The 22,359-nt window shown below is 46.2% G+C and overlaps 1 protein-coding gene across 1 annotated transcript in view; it reads right to left on the bottom strand.

The window, feature by feature from the left end:
- The window catches only part of HIP1 (huntingtin interacting protein 1), a 297,153-nt gene that overhangs the window by 129,223 nt on the left and 145,571 nt on the right, over nucleotides 1-22,359 (bottom strand). Inside the window, exons 9-13 of the mRNA XM_063955990.1 lie at nucleotides 8,523-8,580; nucleotides 8,235-8,310; nucleotides 4,250-4,390; nucleotides 2,489-2,586; nucleotides 1,667-1,739 (exon numbers count right to left, since the gene is read on the bottom strand). Of these exons, the coding sequence (XP_063812060.1) occupies nucleotides 1,667-1,739; nucleotides 2,489-2,586; nucleotides 4,250-4,390; nucleotides 8,235-8,310; nucleotides 8,523-8,580 (446 nt within the window). The remainder of the gene's footprint in view (nucleotides 1-1,666; nucleotides 1,740-2,488; nucleotides 2,587-4,249; nucleotides 4,391-8,234; nucleotides 8,311-8,522; nucleotides 8,581-22,359) is intronic.

The following is a 22,359-nucleotide window of genomic DNA, read 5'->3' as shown; positions in this document are numbered from 1 at the left end:
AATATGAGGTAGACTATCCTAAATGAAACACAATAGAATATTAGTTACATGGGGATTGGCTTGCCAGGTGACCTAGCAGGAAGTCTAATGCCTGGCACTGGCTGGTTCTGGTCTCCTCGCTCCTGAGAGCAGACTGTTGTAGGCTGACCTCATGGTTTCTGAGCATTTCATGCACTGCCTGTCAGCAACTTTATAAGGATGAGACTTCATAGAAGCGTTTATTGAGGCTGGTCCACATTAGAGCTGCATCAAGCTGAATCCTCCACCAATCACAGCATGCTGTCTCCTTCCTACAACTGATGCTCAGTAATATTTGGCAGTGGAGACACGTCTAGTGATTGGTGGAGGGGCTTCAGTTGATGCAGGGCAGATTTAGGTGTTCCTTATCTCCTATCAGATCTAAGTGGTACAGTCTTTATTTGATTAGTCTCTCCAGCGAAATCCCACATCAGTACATTTGTCCCAACTCGCAGGAAGCAGGTACCTCTGGGGTCTGCAGTATAAGACAGGTACTTCTAAGGGAGGAAATGGTGTTGGGGTATCTTGGCACTATAGAAGACATGCCATGCCCCTGGTGGACATGGTGAGTTTAGAATATATGCCCCCATTAAGCGCCAATTTGTTCCGATTACCTTGGGAAAATTGTTAGGCAGTTTGGGATTGTGTCTGTACGAAACAGACTCTGACATAGACCCACCTCACCAGGCAGTTATATGGATTTTCAGCATTCTAATGAGGTCGCTGACAGAGCCAAAAAGGGATACACCTTCAGTAAGTACACAGGAGTCTATGGTGACGAAAAGTTTAAATGTCATAATTTAACCAATAAATGACACTAGACCCAGATTTATCAAGTCTTGGAAAGTGATAAATTGCACAGTGATAAAGTACCAACCAATCAGCTCCTAACTGTCTTTTTCAAACCCAGCCTGTAACATGGCAGTTAGGAAGCTGTTTGGCTGATAATTGATCACAGTGCAAATTATAACTCTCAAAGGCTTAATAAATCAGTGACTAAAACCGAAGTCATAATTTTGATACACACATCTGTGACACCTAGATGAGGCACAACCGTATTGCCTCTCTTACATGAGTTGTGGAATACTGAATCAGGGTGAAGTTATACAGCTTAAAGGGGGGTACTCACGGAGCGATCGCTGCTTAAAATCTAAGCAGCGATCACTCCGTGTGTACCCCTCACAGCGATAGCGATGCGCAGCCCCGCGCATCGCTATCGCTGGTGCTAGATTGGCATGCAGGCCAATCTAGCAGGTCGCTCACTTCACCCGCTGGGTGAAATGAACGCCCCCGCACGCTCAGCACACATCGTGCTGTGCTGAGCGGGGGGAGAGATGTGTGCTGAGCAGTTCGCTCAGCACACATCTCTCCCTAGATCTGCCCGTGAATATGGGCCTTTAGCTTCACACAATGAGTGATTAAGATGACAATGGTGAAGCGCACTGGAGATGAGGCCATTAAAAGCCCAGAGTAGCTCTATAGTTTTCCTTGTTGCATACGTCACTTAGACATGAGATACCATGAGATTGTAGTAAGAAATGTTACTACAAAGGAATGTATTAGTAGTAGTATGCGGTACTCCCATATCCATCAGTAAGGCACTGTGTGATAAGAGTAACTCTTCCACTGAATTTTATATTTGTGTTACCTCTGCTTTGAAGTTCCCCAGCTCATCTCTTAGAATGGCAATTTCTTTGTACAGCTGCTCTATGATTCGATCTCTGAGAGACAGAGCAGAATAAGGAAAGGTGAAGATATAGAACAGAGATCTTAACATCAACTACATTATAACATGAACAACAAACCATCAATCAAAACTATAAATAATGTCTGCAACCAAAGTAGCTGACTACGGGGGTTATTCAGAGATGAACACAGATCGCATATACACAGCCAGATCTGCGTTCATCTCTGTACATGCTGCGGGCCGCCCAGCACAGGGTATGGCCGCCCAGCATGTATGAGGCTGCCTCCCAATGCGTCCGCAAGCTAATTGCGGACGCATCAGAAATAAAATGTTTTAATGTTTTATGGAATGTGATCAGGATCCTGATGGTAAGTACTGGAGTTAGGGTTAAGCAATAGGGGGAGGGTTAACGTTAGGCTGACGGGGTGGAAGAGGTTGAGGATGGGGGGGGGGGGGGGGGTAAGGCTGCAGGAGAGGGCGGTAAGGATTAGGCTTCAGGAGGGGACAGTTAGGGTAGGCTGTGGGAGGGGTGTGTAAGGGTTAGGAATAGGAGTAGGATTAAAATATATACTGGGATCTGTCTGGATTTTGACCACCAGGATGCCGTTGTCATATCCTGACAATCGGGATTGTGACTGCTGGGATTTCGTACCCAACCCAGTTTGTATACAGCGTTTAAAAGAACAGTTTTATGGTTTTCGTCTAAACCTGTCACCAGTATCTATTACCCAAATCTATCACTCACTATCACCATCAATGCAGACAGCCAATTCCGCCACTTACTTGTCATCCCTGCTCATGCCATTCTGATTGCTGAAATTGAAAGGGTCATTGCTGAAGGAGCTGCCAAATATATCATCAAACTTATTTTCCGGTAGACTCTGAAACAAAGAAAGATACTGCAGTACAATATACTCATGACAGAAACACATTGAACCTTTATCTAGTTCAGTACAGAAACAACATATAATTCTTTCTATTCGTTTTATAAGTGTTTAGAAAGATAATACACAACAAGCTCGATGTATGAACTTTGCTTCATGAAGAAGCGTTGTTGTCACCACAATCTTCCTTCACCTGTTTCATAGGAGCTTCACTGCTCTGTGCTGTTGGTGACCCAGCCCCTTCTATTATCTAATTCTCAGTCAGTGGCTTCTATTATATCATGCCCTGTCCTCACTAGCAAATTCATTGCAAGTATACGGGTCACTGCCTCTCACAAGAGCATCTCACTCACTTCCTCATTTGGACTACAGGTCATCTTAATCCAGTCTGAGAGGAGTTGAAGACTGACTCCAATAGGGAACTTGGAGTCCTATAAAAATTCCTTAAAAATTGCTCATCAGCATTGTTGTTTTAAAGTATTTTTTTTTCATTTGGTGATTTCTGAGAGTTTATCGCTTGTAAATGTGTCTTTATGCAAAGTCATAAGCTTTAATCAATTCATAAAATCGCATTATGCTTTCCGGTCATTATCTCTGCTCCAGCTTAATGTCATCACCTCTGTCATTATCTTCAGTGTTATTATGTCGTCATCATCAGCTTATAGGCAACACTCTTTAACCATGTTCCAATCTGTCCCAATCTCATCCACCTTTATATCTGATCTCTGTCTTCAATCATTATCTTGCAACCATCATGGCCCTCATATAGTCTATATTGCCATTCCTTTCTAATACTCCTCATCTGCATTCTATATGCACTCCACACTAGTATCTTCTATGCGTTGTGGGTTCCATGAGACTTGCTCACTATGCCAGACAGTTGCATACAGGCTATCAAGTGAAGACTCCAAGGAGTATTCCAGGTTAAGGGTTACACACACTTTACACTAGCTCATAAGTTCTGTCCATTTGGTCAGTAAGAAATATGGGACCCACTGTACAACAGCAACACTTACATGCTTACAATAAGCTATAATGAAAAGTCACACACAGCAACATCAGTTTTTAATTTTGTCCTCCATTGACGAAGTGGTGATAAATAGGGAAATGCGTCAGGAAAACCACACCCTAAGCTGATGCATTCTGGTTATTTTCAATGTCCTGTATACTTACCCATCCGCTGAGGACATTCCTGTTCATTAGATTCCATTGCCACTGGAAGAACTACATCATCCGGCTTCACAAAAGTCCTATATTTCAACTTATGGTGTGCTGTAGGAGCTACACTACCATCTCAGAGGGACTGCACTGACTGCATCCCCCTGGTAACTCATCGTCTTTGCAATTTGGACTGTTCTTGTGGGCACGTTAATTAACCCTGTCATTCTCAGCCAAGAAATTTGCATTTTTTCACTAGTGACTTATAATTTTTTTATATCTACATAGCAGCCGAGCTCTGGGCTGAACTGTTATTTATTATTGTACAACGTTTTGAGTTGAATTTTTTGACTTGTCTTTTAAGATGGAACTATGTGTTTACTATATGCATAACCTATAATCCACTGTGGATTACCTATAATTACATTTTATGTAATCTCACACATTTTATTTACTTTTACTACTGCACGCCTTTCCTTCTTGTTCATCACTTATCACATACCTGGTGAGAAGAGTCCATCCCAACAAGATCGTCAGTCTCCACTAAGGTTTCACTGTCAGGAGGGGAGTTTCCTGAAGGTATGAGAACCACAGGACTAATGTGCTCAGACAAAGCTGACGCTCGCAAGAAGTTTGGGGGGTTCTAAAAACAAAAGAAAGTGAGGCATATAAATATTGTACTAGTACTGTAATTATAACAAATAGATGGATCTGTTAAAACAACTTTCAAAGCACTTGTGATGTGATCTCTACAGCACTCCTTTACATAATTCCACAAACTTCAGTGATTACTATTATTACTATTTGTGTTTATTCATATTATTCAGATTGTACAGAGAATATGTAATCATTCACATCAGTCTTGCTCCCATTGGAACTAAAGGCCCATATATACAGGCCGATGCGGGAGAGATGTGTGCTGAGCGAACCGCTCAGCACACATCTCTCCCGCCGCTCAGCACAGCGCGATCTGTGCTGAGCGTGCGGGGGGAGACTGGGGGGGGCGCTCACTTCACCCAGCTGGTGAAATGAGCGACCCGCTAGATTGGCCTGCACTGCAGGCCAATCTAGCAGCAGCTGCGCATCGCTATCGCTGTAGGGGGTACACACGGAGCGATAATGCTCAAATTCTAAGCAATCTAGTCAGATTGCTTAGAATATCGCTCCGTGAGTACCCCCCTTTACAGTTTAAAATCCCTAAAACAGTATTATTCAATTTGCAAGGAAAGCAAACTCATCACAGATCTTGGAGTTGAACCCATTACCCCAATGCTATGAGTAAGCAATGCTAATCACTGTGCAACCATGCTGTCCAAAGTTGTTGTCAGACTGTAATATTTTGGTGGGAGGCAGTTACTGTTGTATGTCCTGGAAAATGGGTTACGGTCGTTAGGTCGACACTCATTAGGTCGACGACTGAAGGTCGACAATGCCATTAGGTCGACATGCATTAGGTCGACATGACCGTTAGGTCAACATGTATTAGGTTGACAGGTCAAAAGGTCGACATGAGTTTTCCACATTTTTTTCTTTTTTCATACTTAACGATACACGTGGACTACGATTGGAACGGTAATCTTGCCCGAAGCTATGCAAGGGGACCCGGTGCACTAATTTGGGTTCCCCGTCACTTTACAGAGAAAACGACACCAAATACAGTCAAAAATCTCATGTCGACCTTTTGACCTGTCGACCTAACACCCATGTCGACATAATGCATGTCGACCTAATGGCAATGTCGACCTTCAGTCGTCGACCTAAGTTGGGTCGACCCAACGACCCATACCCCATGCAATGGTAATGTGCCAGATTAGCAACTGTAGAAAATACACCATAGTCCTGTGCAGTATAATGTAACATACTGTATGTATAATGTATACCTTAAGAACACAGTCTGTAACCTGATTCCTACAGGAGGAGTTGGGCCCACTGGGGGCGTCCCATGTACCCCTGTGGGCCAGTCTGACCCTGTTGGCAACTAGCTAATTTTTTAACCATTATTCTCTCATGTATAATGTATAAACATAACTTGCAGCAAGCAATTAAATTGCTACAAATCTTAATTTTATTCAAAACATAGGTATCAAAGCCATTACCCCAACTAATGGCCGATACAGGGGCTGAAGTCTCAGACACGGTCTTTGCTTAATTGTGTCTATGCACATACTAGACACATGTGTATGTACATACCAGACATCATTTTATGTTATCCGTCTGCGAATTGTGTCAGCTACATCTGTCTGCTTTCTGTTATATTTTCTGTCCTTTCCACACCTGGCCCCATACATTGCCCCCCAATGACAGCAGACATATGGGATAATGTATCAGACCTTCTATACAGTGGTAAAGTGTACCAGTGGAGTATTTGCCCATATCAGCCAATCAGGTTGTAGCTAGCATCATCAGGTACATTCTATAAAATTATAGGTGGCAGATGATTTGTTGCTATGGGCAACGTCTCCACTTGTTCCATGTCTCTACTCTTTAGAAGGTATGATACATTTCTCCCTTATCCATTGTTCTAAGATGTTGTATTTTCAGAGATTATCGAACCACAGCAGAAATTGATAAGAGAAATCTGAGGGGAATACAGAGAAGACAAACGATGTAGCAGCAACTGTAGTGAATGGTGAGCTCTGCAGTTGGTCTTATTAGCACTATCATAAAAACTAGGCATAATCCTATAACAACAATATTTAAAAAAATATTAAACACAAAAAAGAATAGTCCATTTAAGAATTCCATTTAAGATTGGATATTGTATCTCAGCAACTGACAGTATCCACATGATAGGTAGGTAGTAAAAAGATTGACAGACAATAGGTCCACATGAATTAGGGCGTCATGTTCAAAAGGTCGACATGTAAAAGGCAGACAGTACAAAAGGACGACATGACAATGATTGACACACGTGGTCAATACAAGTTTATTTTATTTTTTTAAATGCCAACTTTTTCATCCTTTACTACGTGGACTACAACTGGGAATAGTAACCCGCGTAGCGAGACACCTTTTCTGAAGAGAGGCGAGCAAAGCGCTATACTATTGAGGGTTACTCTTAAAAAGAATTTAAATAAACACAAAAAAAAATTTCCATGTCGCCATTTTGTACTGTCTCTACCTTTTTCCTGTCAAGCTTTTTTTTAACCCTATCAACCTTTTCCATGTCGACCATTTGGGGTCGACCTATTGACTGCAGACCTTTTTAATGCAGATCTTTTGAACCACATCGGCAGCTGACATAGCTGACAGACAGAAAACAATAGCTTCCACTCAGCTACATAATAAATATAAACCCAATAACAAACGTCTCACCTTCTGTCAAGCAATGGGAACTTTTGATACTACCTTTGTGGTTCTCTTTTCATTATAAGCCAATTTATACTTTATATTTCATGCAGAGCTAAATGCCTGCACCATAAGGTCTAAAATGGGAGATGTATGGATGTAACCTTAGAGGGAGAGAAAGAGAAAGTGGAGAATTTGCCTATAGCGACCATTCATCTTCTAGCTAGGATCCGTTTCCTAGGTCGACAGTAACTAGGTCGACCACTATTGATCCATGCGGACTACGATTGGGTATAGCCTAGTGACGTGCGGTGGGGTGAGGCAGAGCCTTTCCTGTCATACTTACGTTTGTGCCAGAGTTTTAACTGTGTAAAGTATATGATAAATACAAAGAATATGTTAGAAATACCTCCTTTGCATTTTTCTAATAATTTTTATAGCCAAAACTCTGGAGTAAAAAGTCTATGGCAGGTGATGCAGTGCCTCACCTACCTATCTTTTCCGCTCATCTCTGATCAAAACTCACCAAATTTCCAGAAGTTTATACTGCTGCACCTGTGTATAATGCCCAGATGTACCCTTTGACTCATATATTGTGTCTAAATCTGGCTCTGGGGCTAGCTAGTGCCTCCTGAGCCATTTAGCTCACCGCACATCCCTGGTATAGCCGGAAGCGCCATGCGAGGGGACACGGTGCACTAACTGGGGTTCCCAGTCACTGTACGGAGAAAACAACACTAAAAAAACATAAAAAACTAATGTTGATCTTTTGACCTGTCAACCTACACCATGTCGACCTAGAGACCCTGTCGACCTTGTTACTGTCGACCAATAGTGGTCGACCTAGTTACTGTCGACCTTGCATACCACACCCCTTCTAGCTAGCATTTATCTATGAATTGGCTGTAGCTGATCAGTTGCTATGGGCAACTTCTCTCTCGAAGGTCTGATACATATCCCCAGAATATCATGTACACCAGGCATTCCCAACCACGGTCCTCAAGGCACACTAACAGTGCATGTTTTAGTGATATCCAGGCTTCAGCAAAGGTGACTTAATTAGTAGCTCAGTTATTTTGATTTAACCACCTGTGCTGCAGCCTGGATATCACTAAAACCTGCACTGTTGGTGTGCCTTGAGGACCGTGGTTGGGAATGCCTGATGTACACACTCTCCAGCCTGACACAATGTACCTTACCTCTGGAAGCTGAGGAATCTGTAGGAGGCGTTTGAAGTATTGCAGGTTGCTTGAGCGGTAAAACAAATCCTTCAGCCTGGATACAATACATTTTCATGTGTTAAAATTGCAGAACAAAAAATAAGTCAAATACATTAAACAAAACAAAAAAACACGATCCTCTGAATTTGGGCCTCACCAGTATTTACGTAAGTTTTCTCCATTTTAATAGTTATACACATGTTCACATTCACAATTGTCCATGTATGACAGTGAATCCCATGACTTACTGACAGTGAATGTACTCACTTCTGAAACTGTTCCATAAAGCGATCCCGATGTCCCTGTAATGTATCTGTAGGGAGGCCTGAAAGGCAGAAGTGAAAGCTGTCAGTAGCTCACTCTGACTACGACAACAGCCTCATTAATTAATCCTAATCTGTTTAAAGTTTCTTGGAGAATTTCTGGTGCTCCTGCTATTAATGAACCACAATAACCAGCATGACCTGCTAATCTGCGACTGCTGGAGCTCACAGCTATACAAATAATGGTCTCCTACCCTCAATACAGATGAGTATTAATACGCCAAGATTTTTTGTGGCATCTGGCACGAGAGACGAATGGCGCGACTTTCACGCTCTGCCTGGGTAGCGATTCCAGGACTTTCATACTTATTTCTGTATTTATCATCTCTGTTGCTTAGTAGCTGCAGCCAAAGTTGTTATAGTGTCCATTGTACACTTTTATTAGCCCTCAGTCATTTACCTTTTTATTTGCATTATGTTCGAGTCGAAACACGGTTGTTGCATGCAATGCCAGCACCAGTGTCCAGGGAACCCATGCACTGTACTTCTGTCGCAGTAGTGATGCAAATAAGATGGAAATTTGGTACAAGACTGCAGGAAGCATGGCACAGCTTAGTTGTGAAGTCTGTGGCTTGCCAAACGGCACGATTTGAGGATAGATATATGTGGACATATCTGTATTATAAGCAGCCAACCACACAGTGCAAAGGGGGGAGGTTGTTTAGCACATATAAACATACATGTTATGCTATATTAATATATGTGCAGGCTGGATATCCCGGGGATTGGCAGCACTGTGGGTGTCATTCAAGTGCGGTTCTTCTTCCTACTCCTATAGCTAGAATATTTCACTCTGTGCTAACGAGTATTGGTTATACTGTTTTGGGCAGTAAGATTGTAAGGGGAGAAGGTTACCTCAAAAACCTCCTTAGAGGTCAATAACAATATCAAATTTTACAATTGCGCCTGAGAAATAATGGGTGCAATGTATTTGTATGCAAAAAAATATACTTTACTTATTAATAGAGCGGTAGGATAAAATAGGATTTTAATTACCTACCGGTAAATCCTTTTCTCGCAGTCCGTAGAGGATACTGGGGTCCACATTAGTACCATGGGGTATAGACAGGTCCACTAGGAGCCATGGGCATTTTAAGAATTTGATAGTGTGGGCTGGCTCCTCCCTCTATGCCCCTCCTACCAGACTCAGTCTAGGAAACTGTGCCCGAGGAGACGGACATACTTTGAGAGAAGGATAGAAAGAAAGTGGTGAGATTCCGAACCAGCACACACAAACAAGAGGAAAGCCAAGCTAACCAAACTTTAAACCAGGAACAGCATCAATTGAACCAACAATACTTAACGAAGTAACAGTGCAGGAATAAACTAAACACTGGGCGGGCGCCCAGTATCCTCTACAGACTACGAGAAAAGGATTTACCGGTAGATAATGAAAATCCTATTTTCTCTTACATCCTAGAGGATACTGGGGTCCACATTAGTACCATGGGGATGTACCAAAGCTTCCAAACCGAGTGGGAGAGTGCTGAGGTTCCTGCAGAACTGATTTACCAAACTGAAGGTCCTCAGAGGCCAAAGTATCGAACTTGTAGAACTTAGCAAACATGTTCGAACCTGACCAAGTAGCTGCTCGGCAGAGCTGTGGAGCCGAGACACCCCGGGCAGCTGCCCAGGAAGAACCCACGACAATGTAGAGTGGGCCTATACAGATTTTGGAACCGGCAAGCCTGCCGTAGAATAAGCATGCTGGATAGTAAGCCTGATCCAGCGAGTAATAGACTGCTTTGAAGCAGGACACCCAGTTTTACTGGGATCATAGAGAGCAAACAGCGAGTCAGATTTTCTGTGACGAGCTGTCCGCTTTACATAAATCTTCAAAGCCCTCACAACATCCAAGGACCTTGAAGTAACAGAGGTGTCGGTAACCACCGGAACCACAATAGGTTGGTTGATATGAAACGCTGACACCACCTTAGGAAGAAATTGCTGACGAGTTCTGAGTTCAGTCCTATCTTCATGAAAAATCAAATAGGGGTTCTTGTGAGACAATGCCCCCAGCTCCGACACACGTCTTGCTGAAGCCAAGGCCAACAGTGTGCCGGTCATCAACGTAAGAAACTTTACGTCAACGTCCTGTAAAGGCTCAAACCATTCCGATTGCAGGAACTGCAACACCACGTTGAGATCCCAAGGTGCCGTAGGAGGCACAAAGGGTGGTTGGATGTCTAAAACTCAGGGAGAGAAGCCAATTGTTTCTGGAAGAAAATGGATAAGGCCAAAATCTGGACTTTTAAGGAGCCCAAACGTAAGCCCACATCCACACATTACTGCAGAAAAAGGAGAAAATGTGTTAGGGTCTCCTGTCCTGTGCTGCCACGTCGTCATGGCAACCGGGAGACAAGTGCTAGCGGAGTGACCTGAGCGCAGCTGATACTCCGGTTCGGGTCTTTTGCTGTGCAGTGGTTATAGGCTCTGTGCATGGCAGGGGATCCGGTGCTGGTTTTAGTGCTCACAGTCTGTGAGGTCTGAGTGGGGCGTGGACAGCACCTGCTTTATAAGGCCTCTTCTCAGGGTAAGCAGATGCTGCTGAATCTTTGTTGGTTAGTCAGTTTCTGAAAGTTAGCCAGTACTGTGTAGCTTTGTATTTGTTTGTTGCTTACTGCAAATAGGCCTGGGGATTTGGTATTACACTCTGCCAATCCAGACCTAGCAGTAAGACTGGAGTCAGTCGTTTAGCTTGCTGGGGTTCTGTTACTACTCTGTGAACTTAGCAAGTTTGCGGCTGTATTCTAAGACTTGCCTGTCTAATCCTGTCTCACTGTGCTAGGTGTCAGGGGTCAGTTTAGTGGCAGTAAGCTGAACCTGTGCACTGCAAGTGAGAATTAGGATTGTGGAGACTCTCCTTGTGTCTATCATTCCATCTCTGACCAAGGAGTTTACTGCCACACCCGTTGGTAACCCTTTAGGGTTTTGCTGTTGCCCTTAGCAACAGCATTTCGGGTTCTCTACGTATTAAAACACAACATCTTGCTTTTCCCATCTGAGCAGTTCTAATACAAGGGAGATACCCAGTTCCTTAGCCTCTGGGCTTCTCTGTTCACTTTGTGTGTATTTTGTTAACCTATCACCTTCTGTGTACGTTATGTCATATTCCCCAGTCTGTCTGTAAGTCCATTTGTTTTGCATAACAGTTCAAACACCAGTACATTCCTGCAGGCACTGGAGTGCATAACAGTCCTGACACCAGTACTTTCCTGCAGGCACTGGTGTGCATAACATATTCAGCAGCCTAATACTTCTGTTGAAATTTTGTGGGAATATGGAGCATACCCCTCAAAATACGTTGCAACAGGTGGTCGATCAGGTGCAGGTCCTGACTCGACAATTTAATGATTTGTCCATTAAAATGCACACCTCCCAGGCTGCTGGCGGAGCTTCCACAGCAGCAGCACCTGCAGGGGTTAAGGAGCCGAAAGTAAATCTCCCGGATCGTTTTTCTGGAGATCGCTCGCAGTTCTTTTGTTTCAAGGAGAGCTGCAAGCTATACTTCCGGCTTAGGCCTCAGTCTTCTGGGTCGGAGATTCAGCGGGTGGGCATAGTGATTTCCTTGCTACAAGGAGACCCACAGGTCTGGGCATATGGGTTGCAGCCTGACTGTCCGTCGCTTAAAAGTGTTGATGCTTTTTTTACGGCACTGGGCATGTTGTATGATGACCCTGACAAGACGGCCTCAGCCGAGGCTCAGATTTCGATCCTTAAGCAAGGGCGAAGGCCAGTTGAGGTTTACTGTACGGAGTTTCGGAGGTTGGCCCATGATACCCAGTGGAATGACCCAGCCCTGAGACACCAGTACCGAAGAGGTCTTTCTAACCAGATAAAGGACCAACTGGTACAATATCCCTTGCCTGATAGCTTGGATCAGCTCATGCAGTTATCCATCCGGGTGGATAGACGGCTGAGAGAGCGTAGGCTTGAAAGGGAGACTGAGATTTCCTTCCTTCCCAAGGGAACCTCAGACTCTGAGGAATTTTCAGAGGAGCCTATGCAGATTGGGGCTACCCGCCTCTCCTCGCGTGAGAAGACGCGGAGGAGACAGCAGGGGTTGTGTTTGTACTGTGGGAATAAAGGTCATGTGGTAGTATCATGCCCAGAAAAGCCGGAAAACTTCAGGGCCTGAGGGTGATGGGAAATATCCTGTCAGGCCAGAAGTCAGAATTTCCCAAGAAGACTTTTATCATTCCGGTGACCTTGAAGATCCTCGGTCAAACTGTCAAGACTGAGGCCTTTGTGGACAGTGGGGCCGACGGGGTTTTTATGGACCGCCAATTCGCCCTGAAACACTCTGCTCCCTTAGTACCCCTGGCATCGGAAATTGAGATTTGTGGGTTAAACGGGGAACCATTATCCCAAGGTAAAATTACCTCTTGCACTAGCCAGATTTCTTTGTTTATTGGAGCCACACACTCTGAAAAATTGTCCTTTTATGTGACTGTCTGTACTTTTGCCCCATTGGTGTTGGGGTTACCCTGGTTAAGGGCCCACAATCCTCAATTTGACTGGGTCTCTGGGGAGATTCTTAGTTGGGGTACTGATTGTTTCAGGAGTTGCTTGAGCCTTCCAGTCAGGCTCTCGCAGCTAAGTTTGCCAGGATTGCCAGGGTGTTATGCAGATTTTGCGGACGTGTTCTCCAAAAAAGTTGCAGAGGTACTACCTCCCCATCGCCCCTATGACTGTGCCATTGATTTGTTGCCAAATGCTAAGCTTCCCAAGAGCAGGTTGTACTCTCTGTCACGTCCTGAGACTCAGGCTATGGCAGAGTACATTCAGGAGAACTTGGCTAAGGGATTTATCAGACCTTCACAGTCTCCAGTTGGGTCGGGGTTCTTCTTCGTGGGTAAAAAGGACGGTTCGTTGCGACCCTGCATCGACTTCAGGGAATTGAACCGTATCACGATTAAAAACTCATACCCACTGCCTCTCATTTCGGTCTTGTTTGACCAGCTTCGTACTGCCACCATTTTTTCTAAGATTGACCTACGCGGTGCGTACAATCTAATCCGAATAAGAGAGGGGGATGAATGGAAGACTGCCTTTAATACCCACTCAGGGCATTATGAATATTTGGTGATGCCTTTTGGGCTCTGTAATGCCCCGGCAGTCTTCCAGGATTTCATGAATGATGTGCTCAGGGAATATTTGGATAGATTCTTAGTTGTATACTTAGATGACATCCTAATCTTCTCCCATTCCCTGGAGGAACATCGGAAGCATGTACGCTTAGTCCTCCAGAAACTCAGAGACCACCGGCTTGGGGCGAAGCTGGAGAAGTGCGAATTTGAAGTTCAGCAAATCGCATTTCTAGGATATATTATCTCCCCAGAAGGTTTCCAAATGGAGGGTTCCAAGGTACAGGCAGTCCTGGATTGGGTGCAGCCCACTAGTTTGAAGGCGCTTCAGCGTTTCCTGGGCTTTGCGAATTTTTATAGACGATTTATCGCTGGATTTTCGTCTATAGTGGCGCCCTTGGTGGCACTCACTAAGAAAGGGGCGGATGTTGCTCACTGGTCTTGTGAGGCTAAAGCGGCTTTTGCCCGTCTCAAAAGGGCATTTGTTTCGGCCAAGGTGCTGCGACACCCAGATCCAGAGCGTCCTTTTGTGGTGGAGGTGGATGCCTCTGAGATGGGTATTGGGGCAGTGCTTTCTCAGATGGGAGTGTCTGATAATCGCCTTCATCCCTGTGCTTACTTTTCCCGTAAATTTTCACCTGCCGAGATGAATTATGACGTGGGTAACCGGGAATTGTTGGCTATTAAGGATGCACTCGAGGAGTGGAGACACTGGCTTGAGGGGGCTAAGTTTGTGGTCTCAATTCTCACTGACCATAAGAATCTGGCATATTTAGAGTCAGCGAAGCGTCTCAATGCCAGGCAGGCACGATGGGCTTTGTTTTTTGCTCGCTTTAATTTTTTGATAACATATCGCCCTGGGTCAAAAAACATCAAGGCTGATGCGCTCTCGCGGAGTTTTGCTCCAATCCAGGAGACCACCGAGGAGCCGTTGCCCATTGTTTCCCCATCATGTATTAAAGTGGGCATTACCCAGGACCTCTTATCATTAGTCCTTAGAGCACAGGAGCAGGCTCCTCCAGACCTTCCGGTAGGTCTTTTGTTTGTGCCTCCTAGGTTAAGACAGCGAGTGTTCCTGGAATTCCATGCCAAGAAGTCTGCAGGTCACCCGGGTATTGCCAGAACTCGGGAGTTGCTATCTAGGGCGGTGTGGTGGCCCTCGGTGGCTAAGGATGTGGATCAGTGGGTTCGGGCATGTGACATCTGTGCCCGAAATAAGACTCCTAGAGGGGTTCCGGTTGGCCCATTACATCCACTCTCTATCCCATCTAAGCCATGGACCCACATTTCAATGGATTTTGTGGTGGACTTGCCCAAATCCTCGGGGATGACAGCCATCTGGGTTGTCGTTGACAGGTTTTCGAAGATGGCGCACTTCGTTCCACTGGTTGGGCTGCCATCGGCCAGACGCCTGTCTGAATTATTTATGCTGCATGTTGTGCGTCTCCACGGGTTGCCACTTGATGTGGTCTCTGACCGCGGATCCCAGTTTGTGGCCAAATTCTGGAGGGCATTTTGTTCCGATCTCCAGATTTCTGTCAGCTTGTCGTCGGGCTACCATCCGCAGTCTAATGGGCAGACTGAAAGGGTGAACCAGTCCTTGGAGCAGTTCCTCAGGTGTTATGTCTCCAAGTGTCAGACTGACTGGGTTGCTCATCTGTCCATGGCGGAGTTTGCCTATAACAACGCGGCTCACTCTGCTACAGGGATCTCTCCATTCCTTTGTGTGTATGGGCATCATCCTAAGGCCAATTCTTTTGACCCCCTGGACTCCACGCCTGGTGGTTCCTCTGTGGTTTCGGTCCTTAGAGGTATTTGGCGGAAAGTGAAGAAAGCCCTTGTGTCTGTGTCATTAGTGACCAAAAGGGTTTTTGATAAGCGGAAAAGACCCTGCAGCTTCAAATTAGGAGACTTCGTCTGGTTGTCTACCAAGAATTTGAAGTTGAGACAGCCATCTCATAAGTTAGGCCCCCGGTTCATCGGCCCTTATAAGATCACCAGGGTTATCAATCCGGTGGCATTTCAGTTAGATCTGCCCCGTTCTTTGGGTATCAATAAAACCTTTCATTGTTCCCTTTTAAAACGGGCGATTAGTAATCCTTCTTCCAGTGGAAGACCTTCCCCTCTTCTGATACGTGGCCAGAGGGAGTTTGTTGTTGAAAGGATTCTTGACTCCAAGGTGGTTCGGGGTCGGCTGTCATTTTTGGTGCACTGGAAGGGGTATGGCCCGGAGGAGCGGTCGTGGGTGCGCAGTTGTGATCTTCATGCCCCCAGACTGATACGCTCTTTCTTCTCGCAGTTCCCCGATAAACCCGGTGGTAGGGGTTCTTTGACCCCTCGTCAGAGGGGGGGTACTGTTAGGGTCTCCTGCCCTGTGCTGCCACGTCGTCATGGCAACCGGGAGACAAGTGCTAGCGGAGTGACCTGAGCGCAGCTGATACTCCGGTTCGGGTCTTTTGCTGTGCAGTGGTTATAGGCTCTGTGCATGGCAGGGGATCCGGTGCTGGTTTTTGTGCTCACAGTCTGTGAGGTCTGAGTGGGGCGTGGACAGCACCTGCTTTATAAGGCCTCTTCTCAGGGTAAGCAGATGCTGCTGAATCTTTGTTGGTTAGTCAGTTTCTGAAAGTTAGCCAGTACTGTGTAGCTTTGTATTTGTTTGTTGCTTACTGCAAATAGGCCTGGGGATTTGGTATTACACTCTGCCAATCCAGACCTAGCAGTAAAACTGGAGTCAGTCGTTTAGCTTGCTGGGGTTCTGTTACTACTCTGTGAACTTAGCAAGTTTGCGGCTGTATTCTAAGACTTGCCTGTCTAATCCTGTCTCACTGTGCTAGGTGTCAGGGGTCAGTTTAGTGGCAGTAAGCTGAACCTGTGCACTGCAAGTGAGAATTAGGATTGTGGAGACTCTCCTTGTGTCTATCATTCCATCTCTGACCAAGGAGTTTACTGCCACACCCGTTGGTAACCCTTTAGGGTTTTGCTGTTGCCCTTAGCAACAGCATTTCGGGTTCTCTACGTATTAAAACACAACATCTTGCTTTTCCCATCTGAGCAGTTCTAATACAAGGGAGATACCCAGTTCCTTAGCCTCTGGGCTTCTCTGTTCACTTTGTGTGTATTTTGTTAACCTATCACCTTCTGTGTACGTTATGTCATATTCCCCAGTCTGTCTGTAAGTCCATTTGTTTTGCATAACAGTTCAAACACCAGTACATTCCTGCAGGCACTGGAGTGCATAACAGTCCTGACACCAGTACTTTCCTGCAGGCACTGGTGTGCATAACATATTCAGCAGCCTAATACTTCTGTTGAAATTTTGTGGGAATATGGAGCATACCCCTCAAAATACGTTGCAACAGGTGGTCGATCAGGTGCAGGTCCTGACTCGACAATTTAATGATTTGTCCATTAAAATGCACACCTCCCAGGCTGCTGGCGGAGCTTCCACAGCAGCAGCACCTGCAGGGGTTAAGGAGCCGAAAGTAAATCTCCCGGATCGTTTTTCTGGAGATCGCTCGCAGTTCTTTTGTTTCAAGGAGAGCTGCAAGCTATACTTCCGGCTTAGGCCTCAGTCTTCTGGGTCGGAGATTCAGCGGGTGGGCATAGTGATTTCCTTGCTACAAGGAGACCCACAGGTCTGGGCATATGGGTTGCAGCCTGACTGTCCGTCGCTTAAAAGTGTTGATGCTTTTTTTACGGCACTGGGCATGTTGTATGATGACCCTGACAAGACGGCCTCAGCCGAGGCTCAGATTTCGATCCTTAAGCAAGGGCGAAGGCCAGTTGAGGTTTACTGTACGGAGTTTCGGAGGTTGGCCCATGATACCCAGTGGAATGACCCAGCCCTGAGACACCAGTACCGAAGAGGTCTTTCTAACCAGATAAAGGACCAACTGGTACAATATCCCTTGCCTGATAGCTTGGATCAGCTCATGCAGTTATCCATCCGGGTGGATAGACGGCTGAGAGAGCGTAGGCTTGAAAGGGAGACTGAGATTTCCTTCCTTCCCAAGGGAACCTCAGACTCTGAGGAATTTTCAGAGGAGCCTATGCAGATTGGGGCTACCCGCCTCTCCTCGCGTGAGAAGACGCGGAGGAGACAGCAGGGGTTGTGTTTGTACTGTGGGAATAAAGGTCATGTGGTAGTATCATGCCCAGAAAAGCCGGAAAACTTCAGGGCCTGAGGGTGATGGGAAATATCCTGTCAGGCCAGAAGTCAGAATTTCCCAAGAAGACTTTTATCATTCCGGTGACCTTGAAGATCCTCGGTCAAACTGTCAAGACTGAGGCCTTTGTGGACAGTGGGGCCGACGGGGTTTTTATGGACCGCCAATTCGCCCTGAAACACTCTGCTCCCTTAGTACCCCTGGCATCGGAAATTGAGATTTGTGGGTTAAACGGGGAACCATTATCCCAAGGTAAAATTACCTCTTGCACTAGCCAGATTTCTTTGTTTATTGGAGCCACACACTCTGAAAAATTGTCCTTTTATGTGACTGTCTGTACTTTTGCCCCATTGGTGTTGGGGTTACCCTGGTTAAGGGCCCACAATCCTCAATTTGACTGGGTCTCTGGGGAGATTCTTAGTTGGGGTACTGATTGTTTCAGGAGTTGCTTGAGCCTTCCAGTCAGGCTCTCGCAGCTAAGTTTGCCAGGATTGCCAGGGTGTTATGCAGATTTTGCGGACGTGTTCTCCAAAAAAGTTGCAGAGGTACTACCTCCCCATCGCCCCTATGACTGTGCCATTGATTTGTTGCCAAATGCTAAGCTTCCCAAGAGCAGGTTGTACTCTCTGTCACGTCCTGAGACTCAGGCTATGGCAGAGTACATTCAGGAGAACTTGGCTAAGGGATTTATCAGACCTTCACAGTCTCCAGTTGGGTCGGGGTTCTTCTTCGTGGGTAAAAAGGACGGTTCGTTGCGACCCTGCATCGACTTCAGGGAATTGAACCGTATCACGATTAAAAACTCATACCCACTGCCTCTCATTTCGGTCTTGTTTGACCAGCTTCGTACTGCCACCATTTTTTCTAAGATTGACCTACGCGGTGCGTACAATCTAATCCGAATAAGAGAGGGGGATGAATGGAAGACTGCCTTTAATACCCACTCAGGGCATTATGAATATTTGGTGATGCCTTTTGGGCTCTGTAATGCCCCGGCAGTCTTCCAGGATTTCATGAATGATGTGCTCAGGGAATATTTGGATAGATTCTTAGTTGTATACTTAGATGACATCCTAATCTTCTCCCATTCCCTGGAGGAACATCGGAAGCATGTACGCTTAGTCCTCCAGAAACTCAGAGACCACCGGCTTGGGGCGAAGCTGGAGAAGTGCGAATTTGAAGTTCAGCAAATCGCATTTCTAGGATATATTATCTCCCCAGAAGGTTTCCAAATGGAGGGTTCCAAGGTACAGGCAGTCCTGGATTGGGTGCAGCCCACTAGTTTGAAGGCGCTTCAGCGTTTCCTGGGCTTTGCGAATTTTTATAGACGATTTATCGCTGGATTTTCGTCTATAGTGGCGCCCTTGGTGGCACTCACTAAGAAAGGGGCGGATGTTGCTCACTGGTCTTGTGAGGCTAAAGCGGCTTTTGCCCGTCTCAAAAGGGCATTTGTTTCGGCCAAGGTGCTGCGACACCCAGATCCAGAGCGTCCTTTTGTGGTGGAGGTGGATGCCTCTGAGATGGGTATTGGGGCAGTGCTTTCTCAGATGGGAGTGTCTGATAATCGCCTTCATCCCTGTGCTTACTTTTCCCGTAAATTTTCACCTGCCGAGATGAATTATGACGTGGGTAACCGGGAATTGTTGGCTATTAAGGATGCACTCGAGGAGTGGAGACACTGGCTTGAGGGGGCTAAGTTTGTGGTCTCAATTCTCACTGACCATAAGAATCTGGCATATTTAGAGTCAGCGAAGCGTCTCAATGCCAGGCAGGCACGATGGGCTTTGTTTTTTGCTCGCTTTAATTTTTTGATAACATATCGCCCTGGGTCAAAAAACATCAAGGCTGATGCGCTCTCGCGGAGTTTTGCTCCAATCCAGGAGACCACCGAGGAGCCGTTGCCCATTGTTTCCCCATCATGTATTAAAGTGGGCATTACCCAGGACCTCTTATCATTAGTCCTTAGAGCACAGGAGCAGGCTCCTCCAGACCTTCCGGTAGGTCTTTTGTTTGTGCCTCCTAGGTTAAGACAGCGAGTGTTCCTGGAATTCCATGCCAAGAAGTCTGCAGGTCACCCGGGTATTGCCAGAACTCGGGAGTTGCTATCTAGGGCGGTGTGGTGGCCCTCGGTGGCTAAGGATGTGGATCAGTGGGTTCGGGCATGTGACATCTGTGCCCGAAATAAGACTCCTAGAGGGGTTCCGGTTGGCCCATTACATCCACTCTCTATCCCATCTAAGCCATGGACCCACATTTCAATGGATTTTGTGGTGGACTTGCCCAAATCCTCGGGGATGACAGCCATCTGGGTTGTCGTTGACAGGTTTTCGAAGATGGCGCACTTCGTTCCACTGGTTGGGCTGCCATCGGCCAGACGCCTGTCTGAATTATTTATGCTGCATGTTGTGCGTCTCCACGGGTTGCCACTTGATGTGGTCTCTGACCGCGGATCCCAGTTTGTGGCCAAATTCTGGAGGGCATTTTGTTCCGATCTCCAGATTTCTGTCAGCTTGTCGTCGGGCTACCATCCGCAGTCTAATGGGCAGACTGAAAGGGTGAACCAGTCCTTGGAGCAGTTCCTCAGGTGTTATGTCTCCAAGTGTCAGACTGACTGGGTTGCTCATCTGTCCATGGCGGAGTTTGCCTATAACAACGCGGCTCACTCTGCTACAGGGATCTCTCCATTCCTTTGTGTGTATGGGCATCATCCTAAGGCCAATTCTTTTGACCCCCTGGACTCCACGCCTGGTGGTTCCTCTGTGGTTTCGGTCCTTAGAGGTATTTGGCGGAAAGTGAAGAAAGCCCTTGTGTCTGTGTCATTAGTGACCAAAAGGGTTTTTGATAAGCGGAAAAGACCCTGCAGCTTCAAATTAGGAGACTTCGTCTGGTTGTCTACCAAGAATTTGAAGTTGAGACAGCCATCTCATAAGTTAGGCCCCCGGTTCATCGGCCCTTATAAGATCACCAGGGTTATCAATCCGGTGGCATTTCAGTTAGATCTGCCCCGTTCTTTGGGTATCAATAAAACCTTTCATTGTTCCCTTTTAAAACGGGCGATTAGTAATCCTTCTTCCAGTGGAAGACCTTCCCCTCTTCTGATACGTGGCCAGAGGGAGTTTGTTGTTGAAAGGATTCTTGACTCCAAGGTGGTTCGGGGTCGGCTGTCATTTTTGGTGCACTGGAAGGGGTATGGCCCGGAGGAGCGGTCGTGGGTGCGCAGTTGTGATCTTCATGCCCCCAGACTGATACGCTCTTTCTTCTCGCAGTTCCCCGATAAACCCGGTGGTAGGGGTTCTTTGACCCCTCGTCAGAGGGGGGGTACTGTTAGGGTCTCCTGCCCTGTGCTGCCACGTCGTCATGGCAACCGGGAGACAAGTGCTAGCGGAGTGACCTGAGCGCAGCTGATACTCCGGTTCGGGTCTTTTGCTGTGCAGTGGTTATAGGCTCTGTGCATGGCAGGGGATCCGGTGCTGGTTTTTGTGCTCACAGTCTGTGAGGTCTGAGTGGGGCGTGGACAGCACCTGCTTTATAAGGCCTCTTCTCAGGGTAAGCAGATGCTGCTGAATCTTTGTTGGTTAGTCAGTTTCTGAAAGTTAGCCAGTACTGTGTAGCTTTGTATTTGTTTGTTGCTTACTGCAAATAGGCCTGGGGATTTGGTATTACACTCTGCCAATCCAGACCTAGCAGTAAAACTGGAGTCAGTCGTTTAGCTTGCTGGGGTTCTGTTACTACTCTGTGAACTTAGCAAGTTTGCGGCTGTATTCTAAGACTTGCCTGTCTAATCCTGTCTCACTGTGCTAGGTGTCAGGGGTCAGTTTAGTGGCAGTAAGCTGAACCTGTGCACTGCAAGTGAGAATTAGGATTGTGGAGACTCTCCTTGTGTCTATCATTCCATCTCTGACCAAGGAGTTTACTGCCACACCCGTTGGTAACCCTTTAGGGTTTTGCTGTTGCCCTTAGCAACAGCATTTCGGGTTCTCTACGTATTAAAACACAACATCTTGCTTTTCCCATCTGAGCAGTTCTAATACAAGGGAGATACCCAGTTCCTTAGCCTCTGGGCTTCTCTGTTCACTTTGTGTGTATTTTGTTAACCTATCACCTTCTGTGTACGTTATGTCATATTCCCCAGTCTGTCTGTAAGTCCATTTGTTTTGCATAACAGTTCAAACACCAGTACATTCCTGCAGGCACTGGAGTGCATAACAGTCCTGACACCAGTACTTTCCTGCAGGCACTGGTGTGCATAACAAAATGTCCCAGTTGAAATTCCACAGCAGGAAATTTCCTGTTCTCACACCAAGAGATGTATTTTTTCCAAATACGGTGGTAATGCTTATACGTTACCCCCTTTCTGGCTTGGAACAGGGTTGCAATAACCCTATCCGGGATCCCTTTCCGGGCTAGAATTTGATGCTCAACCTCCATGCCGTCAAACGTAGCCGTGGTAAATCTTGATAGATGAACGGCCCCTGTTTTAGAAGATCGTCGCGAAGGGGTAGAGGGCATGGGTCCTCCAGGAGCATCT

Source organism: Pseudophryne corroboree, chromosome 2 (assembly GCF_028390025.1).
Source record: "Pseudophryne corroboree isolate aPseCor3 chromosome 2, aPseCor3.hap2, whole genome shotgun sequence".
NCBI classification, from domain to species: Eukaryota; Metazoa; Chordata; class Amphibia; order Anura; family Myobatrachidae; genus Pseudophryne; species Pseudophryne corroboree.
Note: the sequence above shows the minus strand (reverse complement) of the source record. Positions and strands in the feature narration are given on the sequence as shown.